At 36.1% G+C, this 16,481-nt stretch overlaps 1 protein-coding gene across 2 annotated transcripts in view; it reads right to left on the reverse strand.

Moving 5' to 3' along the window:
* Ube2k (ubiquitin conjugating enzyme E2 K) overlaps positions 1-16,481 on the reverse strand; it is a 54,805-nt gene that overhangs the window by 15,173 nt on the left and 23,151 nt on the right. For both annotated transcript variants that reach the window (XM_075943396.1, XM_075943395.1), the window contains exons 2-4: positions 15,249-15,342; positions 8,732-8,790; positions 1,906-1,988 (exon numbers count right to left, since the gene is read on the reverse strand). In XM_075943396.1, the coding sequence (XP_075799511.1) occupies positions 1,906-1,988; positions 8,732-8,790; positions 15,249-15,342 (236 nt within the window). The remainder of the gene's footprint in view (positions 1-1,905; positions 1,989-8,731; positions 8,791-15,248; positions 15,343-16,481) is intronic.

A 16,481-nucleotide genomic window follows, 5' to 3' on the forward strand; every position in this document is an offset into this window, starting at 1 on the left:
AATTAAATGAGGAAGACTATGGAAAGAAGCAAAAATGTATATTTTTTATTTACTTACGTGTATGGGCATGGTCTGTGTGCCATGTTTAGTGCTCCCTACGCCAAAAGAGGGTGCTGGATTCCAACCTGAATTCCCTCCCAACGGAATTTTTTGTAAGTTAGTATTTCACTATGTAGTTCTGACTGACGTGGAATTGTCTATGTAGGCCAGATTGGCCTCTACCTAACAAAGAGCTGCCTGCCTCTGATTTTAAAAAGGTATGCCTCACTAACTCCCAGAACAGCAGATTTCAGATGGTTGGTTTTTAACAGACTTAAGATGTTCATTACCTAATTTAATTACAGATAAGTAGGCATCAACATGGGCTCGGAGTGTAAGGAGAATACTTATGTGCTGGCAAGATGGCTCAGTGAGCAGAGGCTCTTGACTTCAACACTCATCAAGTTTGATGGTAGAAAGAGGGTACCGACTACCAGAGGTTGTCCTCTGCCTCGCTCCATGCCCTACATTTTTACATGTGCACACACATACACAAACATGTTTAAGTGTGAAAATAAATGTAAATACATAAATAAGGATATCTGTAAACTGCCAGTTTGTAAATGGGAAAATATGAAATTAGAGTAGTTCATCAAGAAGCAAAGATGGAGGACAAGAATCTAAACTGATTCCTGCAGCATTCTCATGGGCAAAGACCAGGGAGACACAAGCAGGTTATGAAGTGGAAACAGGCTAGCTTCAAACTTAACTATCATCCGGCCTCTGCCTTCCCAGAGAAGGAATCACAGCTGAATATTGCCTTACTCAATTTCATTTTATAGTTCTGGACACAGTTTTTCCATTAATAAGATTATGTGCTAATTAAGAGTAAGAACATTCTATGGCTAAACCTGATCCATCAGATTAATTATTAAAATATACAAGGCTTCATTCTAAATATATCAAACGAGCCAATGTATTTAAGTCTCCCAGGCCAATGAAGTAAACATGAACGTCATCACACAAAAGAGAAAGCCAAAGGGCACAAAATCTGCTGATAACCACACAACCCAACAAATGAAAGAAGGGATTTAAATCTGAGGGCTATAAGAACAGGAACTCCTAACCAGTCAACCACTACCAGGAGCAAAGAATATATTCCTATAATCCCAAAACTCAAACGAAAGGCAGGAAGAAAGTTCCAGTTCAAAGGCTAGCGTGGGCTACAGAGCAAAATTTTCTTTAAAAGAAAAACCAAAACCAAAGCAACCCAGTGTCAGTGTCCTTGTATATGCACATGCACCAGCGAACAGTTCCACGAGTGAAGATGCCTGCTTCTTTCCACCAGACACACTACCTTGAGCTCAGTCCTGGGACACGGACTTCTGCAGGCTGTTGCCTGACCTCCATAGTGTACAGTAGAAAGCTCGTGAGCACACTCACACATACTTAGAAAAAAAAAATCAAACCCAGAAATATTTAAATAAAATACAAAAAACTAGAAATAACAGGGCAAGTGAAGTGAAAGAAGATTTATGCAAAAAGAAACCCAAAACAACTGGTGACACCCGAGTGCCTTAGATGTGCAATAATACAACTCTTGCCTATAAACCACCTGAGTAAGACGACTGCTTCAACTTACATTTTCAGTCCACTACAAATACCTTCCTTAGACAACAAAGAGGGAAATTTACCAAAATAAGAAATAAAACTCGAGATTTTTTTAAATGTAAAATTAGTATCTGATATTATTTTAAAAAAGTGTCCATTTAAAAAGCTATCATATACTTTCAGCTATGTGCTTAAGAGACTTTATAAACTACTGCCTAAAGTATAACTTATGTTTTGGGGAATTAACACACTTAACATTCTTAGTCTTGGTTCTCCTATGCAACAAAGAAGAGAACAAATTCAGAAGTCTCTTACCATTGATCTTTCAGGATATCCAAACAAATAGCCCCTGTGACGGAACTAATATTAGGATGCCATATTTTAGTGATAAACCGGACCTAGAATATAAAGCACACTTGAGTTTTTAAGCAACAAGAGATAAACAAAACAAAATAAAAAACCCAACATGTAAAGGTAAAATAGAACTAGAAGAAAATGACATCAAGAGAAATGATATACTTTATGACAGTTTTCCAAGGAAGCATATAGAAAGCAAAGCTTTCACAGTATGTCAAGGGTAAGGGCAAAGGTCAATGACATATGTTTAATGTTTCTAACGCACATTTCACATACAAACACACCTAACAGTTATCATATATTTACACTGTACCTAGAATTATGCTAGATGAGAAATAAAATTCAGTATCAAATCCAATAAAATAGCATGTAAAACCAAAAGGAAACATTAAATGATACCTACCCAAGTGTGAGATAAAGTGCATAACAGGCTTAAGGAAAAATGGATGCATATGTACTAGTGGCTTATAATGGTCCTAATTTCTCTATACAAGTTATTCTCAAACATTATTATATAATTCAGAAATATTTGAAGGTCTACTATTATATGTCTAACACTAATGAAGAAAACTAAAGTCAAGATAGGCGTGGTAGCTAACATCTTTAATTCTAGCACTGGGGAACCAGCAAACAGATCTGTGAGAGTTGGAGGCCAGCCTGATTTACAGAGAAAATTCATACCAGCAACGGCTACAAAAACAAAATAAATATTAAATCACTGTATTCAATGATACCTATCTTCTCTCAATAGCTCTAAAGAATGATCACTACTGATTGGATTTGTGACAGGCCAGGCTCATTCACCTGGTATAAGATCATGATATTAGCTTGACTTTAGACCACAGCTCAGACTTCATCCCACATTCTACTCTCTGCCTCAGTATCATATTCAAGAATTTTGTTGTTGTTTTTCTGCCTGAATTTTGTATGCCATTTCTTTTCTCAGTAACATTTTCTATACTCTCTTCTCTGCACTAAGCTCATGCTTTTAGCTTCCATTATTTATCACCTCGTCCTAACCTAATCCCACAAGCTTTCTCTACTTTTTCCTGTCATACAATTAACTTTCCATCTTTAATCTCCAGTGTCTAAAGGACCTGACACTATTATGACAAAACTGTTATCCTGGGGATAAAACAAGAGTCTGCCCCCCCCCACCCTTTTCTTTTTTAGTTTCTCAAGTCAGGGTGTCTCTGTAGCTTTGGAACCTGTCCTGGAACTTGATCTGTAGACCTGGCTAGCCTCAAACTCAGAGATCTGCCAGCTTCTGCCTCCCCAATGCTGGGATTAAAGGCGTTTACCTCCACCACTTGGCAACAAGAGCTCTTTTAAATACAGACAAAGTCACTAAGATATATAGGACTTATGCACAGTAACCATTTCTTTTGTTTTTCCAGACAAAGTTTCTCTGTGTAGCCCTGGCTATCCTGAAACTTGCTCTGTAGACCAGGCTGCCTCTGCAAGCATCACCACGGCCCACCGTGTACATGTGCAAGTGCGCTTAAACTACACTTGAATGGGTCCCTGAAAAGGCTAGAAATGGATGTCAGGTCACTTGGAGCTGGAGTTCGAAAAAATTGTAAGCTGCCTAAGATGCGTGTCTAGAACTGATCTCAGGTCCTCTGGGAAGGCAACAAGAGCTTTAAACTGAACCATCCAGCCCTCCAGTAACAATTTCTTTGTAAGAGATAAGCACAAAAATGTACAACTTAATAAGCAATCAATACATTAAACTCATAAAGACATCAAAGAGTCATTGAAATTATCAGCAATATCTCAAGGAAAGCACAGCATTCTGTAATTTTTTAATATATTTTGAGACAAAGTCTCACTACGTATCCCTAACAGGCCTGGAACTATGTAGATCAGGCTAGCCAGGAGATCTGCTTACCTGTCTCCCCAGTATTAGGATTAAAGGTGTGTTCCAGTACACCCAGCTATACTGCAATTTCTTTGTTTTTAGATTTATTTTATGTATATGAGTGTTCCGTGAACTTTATGCCAAAAGAGGGCATCAGATCCCACTATAAGACGGTTGTGAGCCACCATATGGTTTCTGGGAACTGAACTCATGACCTCTGGAAGAGCAGCCACTCTTCTTAACTGCTGAGCCATCCATCTCTCTAGTAATCTTAAAGCTCTTCAACCTTTCTATTTTGTTTTGTTTAGAAAATGATGACCTCAAACTCAGGATCCTCCCATCTCTGTTTCCAGTGTGAAGAAATTTTAAAGCTGTACTACACTAATATAGCTAGCATTTGTAAAAATAGAATTTTAAATTATTACTAAAAATGCCAAAAAGAGTATTTTAGGCAAGTAATCTGAGGACAAGTAATCTTGTTCTTGCAGAGAGGGAGTGGGGAGCCAGTGTTGGATCTCAAACCTAGGACTCAGGGAACACTATACTGCAAAGCACTCTATCTTGTTTTTAAAGGGAAAGGAACCTATATATTATTTATTGAAGCTATATATGTACAGAACCAAGGAATTAAAGGGATCAAGGAAATTGTTAAATTAATTCTTATACTGATGTATAATTTACTGTACAAAAATTTTGAATATAGATGATCCAAAAAAATAATTTTATTCAAGAAGACGATTATCATCTACCTCTTCAGCAGTGACAGACTAACACACCAGCATTCCATCTCTTATTTCTTTTTTTCTTATTGTTTTAATTACCAGCTTCCTACTTTCTCACTCTACCTTTCCTGGGCCTTATGTTCCCCTAAGCAACCACATGCTTTTCACTCCATTGTTCTAACCACCTGGTATCCACTATATATACCAACACTTCTCCCATTTCTTTAATTCCTGAACTGAGTTAACAGAAATTTAAAAACTTAAAAAAATAAAATAAAGTTGGCAGGGATGAAGTAAAAACTGGGAGGTAAAGGAGAATCATAGATATAGGTCATAATTAGTTGTGTAGAGTTCTAGGCCTACCTGGACTGAGACTCTGAAAAAACAAAATCATAGGCCTTGTGCTAGGGCACATGCTTTAATTCAGAACCCTTGGAAGGCCTCTGCAGGTGGACTGCTGAGAAGTCTGGGCAAGCATACTAAGTTACTAAGTTTCAGGCCAGCCAGAGATACATAGTAAAACTGTGTCTCAGCTGCTGCTGGTGGCGGTGGTGGTGGTGGAGGCACATGGCTTTAATCAGAGCATTTTGGCGGCAGAGGCAGGCAGATCTCAGTGAGTTCGAGGCCAGCCTGGTCTACGAAGTGTCAGGATAGTCAGAGCTGCTACACAGAGAAACTTGTCTAAAATAAAAAATAAAAGTTAAAAAAAAAAAGAAAGAAAAACAGAAATTCAAAACATACTAGCTATAGTGAGTGTTCAACTGCTACACAAAAATCTGAATATTATATATAGAGAAAAAAGTTGTTACATAACAAAAGATATTGCTTAATCAGTCACATTAGCAACAATTATTCTCTCTTCCTGTGATCTCCATTTCTGTCACTCTTTATGTCAACAAATATCACAGCTCCTCCTCCATGTTAGACACAAGTTCACAATTCCATCATTAACTCTGATGAAAAACTTACAGATGCTGTATTTGTTCCATAATAGAAAATACTTCACTCAAAGAAAAGACTGTATTATTTAAATAAAAAAGCAGACCTGCTCCTTAAGGATTGGTATTAGAGGGATGGAGAGATGGCTCAGTGATTAAGGGCACTGATTGTTCTTCCAGAGGCCCAGATTCAAGTCAGCTCACAACTGTCTGTAACTCCAGTTCTAGAGGACTGGACAACCTCGCACAGACAAACAGTGGGACACCAATGTACACTAAATAAAAATAAATTTCTTTAAAAATTACAAAATAATAAAGAAAAGATAGGTAATGTGTTTAATACTCAATTTCAGAGCTGAAGAAATGGCTCAGTGGTTAACAGAACTGGTCATTTTTCTAGAGGACTGGGGTTCAATTTCAAGAAATCAGATGTTTGTTTCTTTTTTAAAAAAAATAAATAAACTGATTTAAAGAGCCAAAGGTGCAGATCTTTACTGTCTTACTTTAATGTAGAAGGATGTTGTGCATACATTTATGTCTGTGCACCATGTATATGCCTGATGTCCAGAAGCCCAAAGGAAGGCACTGGATACTGTAGAACTGGAAGAACAAATGAACTGTACCCTGTCAATTGAATTTTAATAACATGCTGATTGGCCAGTAGCCAGGCAGGAAGTAGAGGTGGGGCTAGAACAGGAGAATTCTGGGAAGAGCAAACATTCTACAATCATCATCCAGTTGCAGAAGAAGCAAGATGTGACTGCCTCTCGAAAAAAGGTGCCAAGCCATATGACTAACACAGACAAGAATTATGGGCTAATATAAGTTATGAGTTAATAAGAAGCCTGAGATACTAGGCCAATCTATTTATGATTAATGTAGACTTCTGTGTGTTTATTTGGGCTGAACGATTGCGGGACCGGGAGGGACAGAAACCTTGATCAACAGACCATGACCCTATGTGGGTTCTGTGACTCAACCAGTGCTCTCCAACTCCAGGGGATACACAGCACTCTTCTGGCTTCCAAGGGCACTGCATGCATGTGGTGCACATACATATATGCAGACAAAAGCATACACGTAAAATAAAAAAAAACTACTATTTCATGTATTAAACAGCTACATTGGCTAGTCCAGTATTAAGCTGCCCATACTAACTGGGAATTCAAACAACTATATCCCCAGCCTATCAGCATCTAATTCTAAATTATTTTTATTAACTCAAGAAGAAACCCTGGGTAAAAAGCATTTGCCTAGTAGGCACAAGGCCCCATGTTCAACCTGAACATAACAAAAATACAAAAGGGAAAAAAAAAAACCTGAAAGGGCTAAGGACATGAGCCAGTGAGAAAAAGCAAGTGATACATAAACCTGAAGACTTGCGACTGAATCTCTCTCTCTCTCTTGCGACTGAATCTATCTCTATTTCTCTCTCTCTCTCTCTCTCTCTCTCTCTCTCTCTCTCTCTCTCTCTCTCTCTCACACACACACACACACACACACACACACACACACACACACACTTGAGGTAATGATTTATTCTTACTCCTTTTGCATCAGGATCTCAGACGAATAATCAGCCCAATAACCTAACATACAAACAACCAAATTTTCAATTATCTGGATGCTAGTTAATCTCTTAGCCCAAGTTCTCTCACCTGTCAGAGCTAAAGGTCATTACAGAAAATGAAAATTCATAGCACAAGTGGCAGTTATCACTATCGTTATCTAATACAGAAAATGTAGTGGCTATAAAGCCTATTCCTTCCTGTCCATTTCCATGTGAGAAAAAAAGACACAATAATGCTTGAGTCTAAGAGTTCAAGACCAGCCAGGCAACACAGGGAAAGCCCTTCTCAAAAACAAAAACCCACTGAGGCAGGCAGATCTCTATGAGTTACATAGTGGGACACAGTCTCAAAGCAAATAAAAAACCCACTACTAGCCAGATGGCTCAGAGAACAAAGGCACTTGTTACCAAACCAAGTCTTACAACTTGAGTTTGATCTCTGGACCCCAAGTGGTAGGAGAAAAACAACTCCCACAGTGTGTCCTTTAAAAAACATCAAATGGCCGGGCGATGGTGGCGCACGCCTTTAATCCCAGCACTCGGGAGGCAGAGGCAGGTGGATCTCTGTGAGTTCGAGACCAGCCTGGTCTACAGAGCTAGTTCCAGGACAGGCTCCAAAGCCACAGAGAAACCCTGTCTCAAAAAAAACCAAAAACAAAACAAAAAAAAAAAAAAAAAAACATCAAATGTGTGCACATTGGCCCGCTTGCATTTACAGAGCGAATGTTTGTGAATACACAATAAGCAAATAATTTTTTTAAATCCACTCATGAGTGGATAAATGAATTGGAATGTGTGCATGCAATGAAAGAAACATTCAGTATTAAAAAGAGAAAATTCTGACATGTTATAGCATGGTTGAACAGAGGCAACAAAATGCTAAAGCAGACACCAACGGACAAATACTGTGGGATTTGTCTTATAAAATGAACCCAGAACAGCCAAATTCATAGACAGAAAAAAAAAAACAGAACAACGATTCTTCTTTGCTTTTATTGGGAGGAGGGAGGATTTTATGTAAGACAGGGTCTCTTCTATTCGGCAGCTCTAGCTGTCTTGGAACTTACTATGTAGAACAGGTTAGCCTGGAACTCACCATTAAAAGAATGGCTTTTCCCTTCTACAATGTGAGCTCCAAAAAAGCAGAGAGTAGAAGACTTATTGATAAACTCCTTGGTATGACTTACTCATTTCTGTTTGTTCGTTTTTGTTATGGTTTGTTGGAGGTTTTCTTTTTGGCAGTAATTAAAATAGAACCCAAGGCCTACCACATGCAAGCAAAGTGCTCTACCAATGAGCTAGCTAATCCCTGATCCTCAAATAATTTCTAAATTAGTGTAGAACATATACTTCTTTAAACAACATTTATTTAAAACAAGTAAGAACCTTTCTCTAAATTAGTAATATAGCTAATTAACTGAAGCTAGTATTTGGACCATTATGAGATACAAATTATACTTCAATATATAGCAATCAATGGTTAGATTTAGTAAGCTTTGCTTCTCATTATAACTTTAGAAGTCAACCATTGACCAGTGCCTGAAATCTTGTCCATTAAATTTATTCACATTTAACTCTCAATGTTGTAACTTTAATAAAATACTTAAATATATTGATATTTATCCATTAATAAGGTGAGTCAAGAAATACAAAATATTTTAAAACTACATGCATAAAAAAAGGTTTACCATACCTTAGGAGGATTAAATGGATATGTTTCTGGTATTTTTATCTCTAGCTGATATCGTCCACCTAAAAAAAAATGGGAAAAAACAAATTTGAGAATGCTGATCAACTCTAATATGTGAAATCAAATACACTGAAAGACTGTTTCAAAATAAGTATAATTGTGTATTGAGTGCTGAATTAAAATTCCAAAATAAACTAATCATTCATGATTTTATAATACTTAAAGCATAAAATGTCCACTGTATACATATTATATTAATTAGCAGTAACAGAACTAGAGAACCAAAATACATTAACTCTATAGAAAAACCAATGTCAAATATTTCATTATTAATTAGTAGCGTAAGGTTCAGAGGTCTTGTTTTTTTCTAGTCCACCTGATAAGAGATATTAACAGAAAATAAGTTTTAAAGGGGGGAGGGCAGCAAGCAATTACAGCATAGACAGTATAGAGACAAAATACACAGATATATCATTAACGAAAGGGAAGCTCTCTTAGCTAGATCTCCCCAGCTTCAGTCTTCCATTTATGCCCCTTAGACAGGCATGGTGTCACATACCTGTAACCCCAGAACTTGGATAGTATAAAAAGAAGAAAACCACTGTGTGTGTGTGTGTGTGTGTGTGTGTGTGTGTGTGAGAGAGAGAGAGAGAGAGAGAGAGAGAGAGAGAGAGAGAGAGAGAGAGAGAGAGAGAAAGAGAGAGAGAGAGAGAGAGCGCTCACATTCCTTTAATCCCAGCACTCCACCCTGGTCTACAGAGTGAGTTCCAGGACAGCCAATACTACGTAGAAAAACCCTGAGTTTTTTTGTTAGTTTGTTTGTTTGTTTTGTTTGTGGAGGTGTACCAGGAACTCAAGGTCAACCTTGGCTTCACAGAAAAGTTTAAGACTAGCTTGGGTTACATAAGATCTGTCTCAAACAAAAGAATTAACTTTTGTCCCTAAATTAGATGTCAATATTTTGTTTAAAATTTCAAAATAAAGCCAAAGAACAAAACATAAAACTGGCAAAAGAAATAACACTATCCTCTTCTAACAAAGTACTACAAAAAGTATTCCACAAAGTACTAACTGGCAAAAATTTATATAAACCAAAAGCAATATTCTGTTTGGTTCTGATGTTACCTTTACCAACCACAAGATAAACAAACATTTCTAAAAATTCTAAAAATAAGAAAAATGTAGCTAGGTTCTCAAATTAAGTATTCAAAGTGAACCATAACTTCTTGTTCTGGATCACTGAAGGTGCAAGTCTTGCAAGAGATGAGACTGGCAAAGAATATACGCTCTCTTAACTGGGTGTGCAGCACAATCCTACAATGCCATAGTACATGGTATGGGGAGGCTAGAAGATCTCCTGATTCAAAACCCTGCTGACCTACAGAGCAGAGAGAGCATTCAAAGTTAGCGTGCCTTAAACACTCTACTCCTCTCCTTCCCTCCTCCTCCTTTTTATCTGTCTCTCTCTTCTTCCCCCCCCCCAAAATTCTACATCTAATTAACCTCCCAGTTCTAGATTTCATGACCCACTAACATGAAAGATTCACTATTAAAAAACAGGTAATAATAGACTGGAGAGATGGCTCAGTGGATAAGAGCACCAACTGCTCTACCAAAGGAGCCAGGTTCAGTTCCCAGCACCCACATGGCAGCTCACAACTATCTGTAACTCCAGTTTTAGGGGAGAAACCTGACCCCCCTCACACAGACATACATGCAGTCAAAACACTAATGCTCATAAAATAAAAATAAATTTTCAAAAAAGGAAATAAAAGGGTGCTACTCAAATACACATGAAACTAATAGATTTTTCTAATAATCAGAAAATGAACTAGATTTTTAAAAAAAACTAGCCACGTTACTGAATTAGTTATGTAAGCTAGATGTCTATTATAATATTATTCCTTCATATGCATGTGAAAGGTAACATAGAAGTGTGCTACTGGCATTATTAACATCAAATATTCAGTTCTTGAAAAATTTACGTAGAGAACTGTTGTCAGTATATCAGGGGGTCCTACCAAATCTACCTTTCTCCATCGTTATGAACGTATGCATGTGAATCTCAGAAAAAAATAAAGAGCATTTCACTGATACTAGATTCTTTAAGCAACACACACCTGCTGTCCCTCACAAATCCCAAGGTCCACTATGTAGCCCTCACTGGCCTCAAACCTGCAGTTCTCCTGTCTCAGCCTTTCAAGTGCAGGGATTATAGAAATGCAACATCATTCTCCATCTTCAAAAGCTTTGATTCCAATTCTTTATGTCTTATAATTTTTTTGGTAGAGTTCCCCTCTGTTAAATGGTATGTGAATTGAACAAGAAATCTGGATCAAGAACATATAGTAAAAGTGTAATATAAAGAAAAGCAGTCATAACAAAAGAAAGACAGGTAAGAAAAGAGTACTAAAAAGAATTTTGTAAATACGGAGATGACCATTTATATTAGGAATTAAGTAACAACCCCAAATACAGGTATAATGCAATTGGCTTGAAAAATATGTAGACTCATCTTTTTCCTTTGTAGCAGTTTACTAAACGTGAGAACAAAACCACAGACTATACTCCACATGAGTAAGTGGCTCCAGCACACACACGGTGTAGGGCCCACACAGGCCCTTCTCTTCACAGAAGATCCTCTTGTTTTTCTGACTAAACTCCCAAATGTCGGCTTTATGATTTGTCACAAAGTTCTTTCTTCTTAGATGATTAAAACAATTTTAGGAGTAGTTTAAGAGCTACAGATATCTTACATAAATACTGTTAGATTGTGAAGGTATTTCTACTCCATTTTACATTCATTTGTCTTATATAACAATTTTCATACAAAATCACTGTAAGATCAGTCACGACATACAATAATTTCTGATTGACAATGGATATGAGAAATACATCATTACGTGACCTCACCTATGCAAACATCATAACCCAATTGACTCTCGGTAATGTAATCTCAAGGGCCCACAGTCATAAAAGTGGCCCCATCACTGAATATCTAAAGGACTTCTATAAGCATTATACACAACAATCTTCAATAACTTATTTACCTTTTGAGAATAGTTTTCATTCTATTTATGTTTTATGCCACTTTATTTTAGAGATAAGTCTTATTATGTTACACAGGCTAGCCTTAAACTGATAGACTCAAGTAACTCTTCCTCTACCCTCCTAAATAACTAACTACAGGCAAGCCACTACGCATGTTAATAGCTTCCAATCATCAAGCATTTAGCAACTTTTTTTTTTTTTTGGTTTTTTTTTTTTGAGACAGGATTTCTCTGTAGCTTTGGTGCCTGTCCTAGAACTCTTGTAGCTCTTGTGGACCAGGCTGGCCTCGAACTAGCAACTTTTTTTTTTACCTCGTGAGGTGGGAGTAAGTTGATGAAACACATCCTCTGTGGACTAGTTATATCTGGGACTTTGGGACTTAAGTGCCCTAGGGTGTCCCTAAATTCAGAGCAATTCTCAGCCTCCCCAAATGCTAGGGATACAAGCATGAGCCCACTATATCCAGAGAAACAATTGTGAACTTTAACATCCTCCAAAGAGAAGAAAAAAAGTAGATAAGAATTATTTAACTGCCCATTTAAATTCAACAAATTTGAAAGAACTTCTAGACAAAAATAACAAAATAACTTAGTTCTTTACCACTAAGTTATTTAGGAAAGGAAATTAAGAAAGTTGAGTAAGTTAAATGCAATATGAGAATTTTCCATGTTTATTTTTTATTTTTCTTGACAATCTGGGTTTTTTAATTTATATGTAAAATTGCTTTTTAATGATAATACAAATGAATATTTTAGAGATAAACTTTTATTTAGCTTTAAGTTAGACCAAAAATAAAAGCAGGCTGAGGAGATACAGCTCAGTCTTAGAGCTTGCCCAACAAGTACATGGCCATGAATTCTAAGGTCAGAATGACTATCTCAGTTCCAAAAAAAAAAAAAAAAACAGCAAAAGGAAAATACAAACAAACAATTAAAAAAAAACCCATTGCTTCAAAAACAAAACATCAAGCCTCCTGCAGTAGACCAATCTTTCACCTGTGCTTATTTTCAGAAAGAAAAGTTTATTACTTAAATAGCACTTTTTTTTTTCAAACATTACTGTAACATTTTTACAATAAAAAGATCTTAAAATAATCTACTCTTCAAGCACATGTCCCCAAATCTTAGGAAAGCTATTAAAAATATTGTCTTATTTTGAAGCACCTATAGAAATGAGCAACTTGTTTCTAATAAATATAGAATGCTTTATCTCAATTAAGAAAAATTATATATTATCTACTTTTTACAAGTTCGTTTACATATGAAACATGGCTAATAAGGTAACATTCTTTTCACTGAGCTCAAGAGGTCCCTGTGTACTGTAAGTCTGCTGCAGAGCTCTAGAATAATACTATTTCTTGCATTTTAAAAATATCTGAACTATCTCAAAAAGCACTTCAGGAAGAATTATGAGGCTAGGGATATAGCTCAGTTTATAACTGCTTGGGAACATGCACAAGGCCTTGAATTTGATCCTAAGTACCACAAAAAAATAATAAAAGAGAAAAACAAAACACAATTATAATACTTGTCATAAGCTATTATGACATTATTAAAATCTTCTAATGGATGTCAAAAAAGCTAAATGAGCCAGGTATGGTGGTGCATGGTTTTAATCCCAGTACTTTGTGGGGCAGAGGCAGGCAGATTTCTGTCAGTTCAAATCCAGTCTGGTCTACATAGTGAGTTCCATGAGAGTCAGAGCTACATAGTGAGAGACCCTGGAGGGTGGAGGGAACACGACAAACATGTACAAGCCAGACATACTAGTAGGTATGGAATACTTTCAGTATAATCTTTGTTTGCACTTCAAAATCAGTGCCCGAGGCATATGGGTTGTGCTTGTGAGCCCAGCAACTGGAAAGTGCAATCAGGAGGAGCAGAAGCTCAGAACAAGCCTCAACCACACAAATGACAGTCTAAGAACAGTTTAGGTCACAAGAGAACCTGTCTCAAAAAATCAGAGGTGAATAGGGAGAGAGTAGGGGGAAAGCCAGACAAGGTTGACTCACACCTATAATCCCAACACTTAGCAAACTGAAAAGGAGAACCTGCTGAGAGTTAAGCTACAAAGAAAATCTCTGTTCCAAAAAACAAGAAAGAATTTATAACAATACTATAGAATCTTTTAAGGTCTTGAATGAAAACAAAATTTGCCAACAATATTGTGTTTTTCTGGGGCTGGAGAGATGGCTCAGTGGTTAAGAGCACTGACTGTTCTTCCAGAGGACCCGGGTTCAATTCCCAGCACCCACATGGCAGCTCACAACTGTATGAAGATCCAGTTGCAGGGGATCTGACACCTTCACACTAATGCACATAAAAAAATAAAGTTAAATAAGCCCTAAAAAAATTGGGTTTTTCTGAACTTCACTACAGATTATTACTGAGAGTATTACATTTAAAGAACCCATAAGCACCACTTCTAATACTTGGTGAATCCTGATTTAGTCAAAAGCAGAGTTATTTAAAAGCATATACTTTGAAGTTAAAGGCAAGCTAAATCTCAGCTTTTTCACTTAAGAAGTGTGGCCTTAGACAAGTGACTTATGTCTAAACTCAAATATGTCTATTAAACAGGAATTATTATACTTACCGTCTAAGATTAGGTGAAACTGAATGATAAAATACATGTAATGCTCTTATAAGGAAGGTCTACCACATAAGGCCATATGCTTTCTATTAAACAAATATTTGAACAGTTATTAAGCAAACTGTAAAAATCATGGTTATCCTACATGACCCAAATTTCCAATTAATGAAGATCTGACTAATAAATCCAAATACTACACTTTCATCCTTTACCATAAACTTAATTCCGGGTTCTAAAGTAAAAAGCTAAAAAACATAAATATGAAAATCAGCAAAGCTATTTTCTTGTTTTTGTATGTTTTAAAATAATCACAAGTAGTTTTAAATAAAGAACAGTATCTGAAAACCTATATAATAATGAGAGCAAATGAAATAAAAAATGATAGAAGGAGCTTTTAAAAGTAAAACCAACATCTTATTAGTCAAAATGTTAAAACAAGGTTTGTTACTAGTCACATCAAGGGTATCTGAGTATATCTAAGTTCAAGGCTTAATACTCTATATTTAATCCTGTCATGCTATACAATGTGTGGCTACTTTAAAACAGAATTGAAAACAAGATAAAGAAAGAAGCTTTACGCTTTACGGCTTCGTAGAAGAGAATAAGACAAATGGAATGTTAAATTCTAGCCTATGTAACCTGTAACCTGGCTCTATGAAATGTATTTGAGAATTTTGTTAAAAATTAGCTAAAGCTCAGTAAGAAAAAAATAGTCCAGTTAAGTGTAAAAATTTATCATTTTATAAACTGCAGCTTACCCTAAGCCAAATAAAATTACCTTCCATGAATTTTATATAGATGCTCAAGATAACTCTGACTCAATCTTTCAGACAAGCTCTAATACACATAATATTTTGATACAGAAAAAAGTACTTGCCTTCATATGGTGTGTCTGGAGGTCCTGCTATTTCTCCTCTTAATTCTGTAAAATTCTCATCTACAAGATCTACTTTAATTTGATTTTTGCTCGTCTTAAAAATAAACAGAAAATAAATGTTAGTTATACCAGCAAGAAGAAAGTCTATTTTAAAATATTACCTAATAAAAAACTAAAACCCATTTTTCATATTTATCAGCTTTTGTAAACAAGTCAATGCTTTTCTAAAACCTAAAAAATTTTTCAAGCAAACATATTTTAACTCAATAGTTTTAATAAATAGTACCAATTTGAACAAGAGCACAATTGCTTGCTGACCTTATAAGAATTTTATTAAAACCGGGCGATGGTGGCGCATGCCTTGAATCCCAGCACTCGGGAGGCAGAGGCAGGCGGATCTCTGTGAGTTCGAGACCAGCGTGGTCTACAAGAGCTAATTCCAGGACAGGCTCCAAAGCCACAGAGAAACCCTGTCTCGAAAAACCAAAAAAAAAAAAAAAAAAAAAAAGAATTTTATTAAAGACAAATTATCTTTTTGGCCAATTCAGTGAATTGCTATTCATCTGCAGTTGGCTGCTAAAATACTACCTCTACACTATCTCTGCTCAATCACAAAATCTATGGTTTAGTAAAAGTCATTTAGGTCATAAGCTCTCATTTGAATTAATCATAACAACTCTAGATATTGATTAAATTACTATACCATCCACTACAATGATAAACACTCTAAATAAGGCATTCCTTTCCATGGTAAAAGCCTAAATTTGTTACTAGAATCTGCTAATGCCTTTATTTTTCTGCTTCATTACAATGCCTTATTTTTCTGCTTCATTTACTTCAATGACAACTATCTTCTGACTGTAACAAACCTATTTTAAACTTATCTAAATCTATTTGTTTTGCACTTAATGCTTCTCCAAGTATTTTCATAACCTTGTGACACCTATCCTCAAGAGCCATGGTAACCTTAAATAATTCAAAAAAACATCCAATGTGATTACGTGAGCATTCTCTTTTAAAGGACCTACCTCACCTGCCTGGAAATAAGCTGTCTCCATTTACCGCTTATGCTTCCCTTGTTATTTTACTAGTCTACATACTGAACACTCATAATTTACCAGTTTCCTCAACTTAAAACTAAGCTCCTAATGTACAAGTTTTTTATTTGAATTCCATATTTTAATAAGTAACAAGCTTACATTTATGATAGTTTCACAAAAGACTCAACAGTAA

The sequence above is a fragment of the Microtus pennsylvanicus genome, chromosome 12 (genome assembly GCF_037038515.1).
Source record: "Microtus pennsylvanicus isolate mMicPen1 chromosome 12, mMicPen1.hap1, whole genome shotgun sequence".
Lineage (NCBI taxonomy): Eukaryota > Metazoa > Chordata > Mammalia > Rodentia > Cricetidae > Microtus > Microtus pennsylvanicus.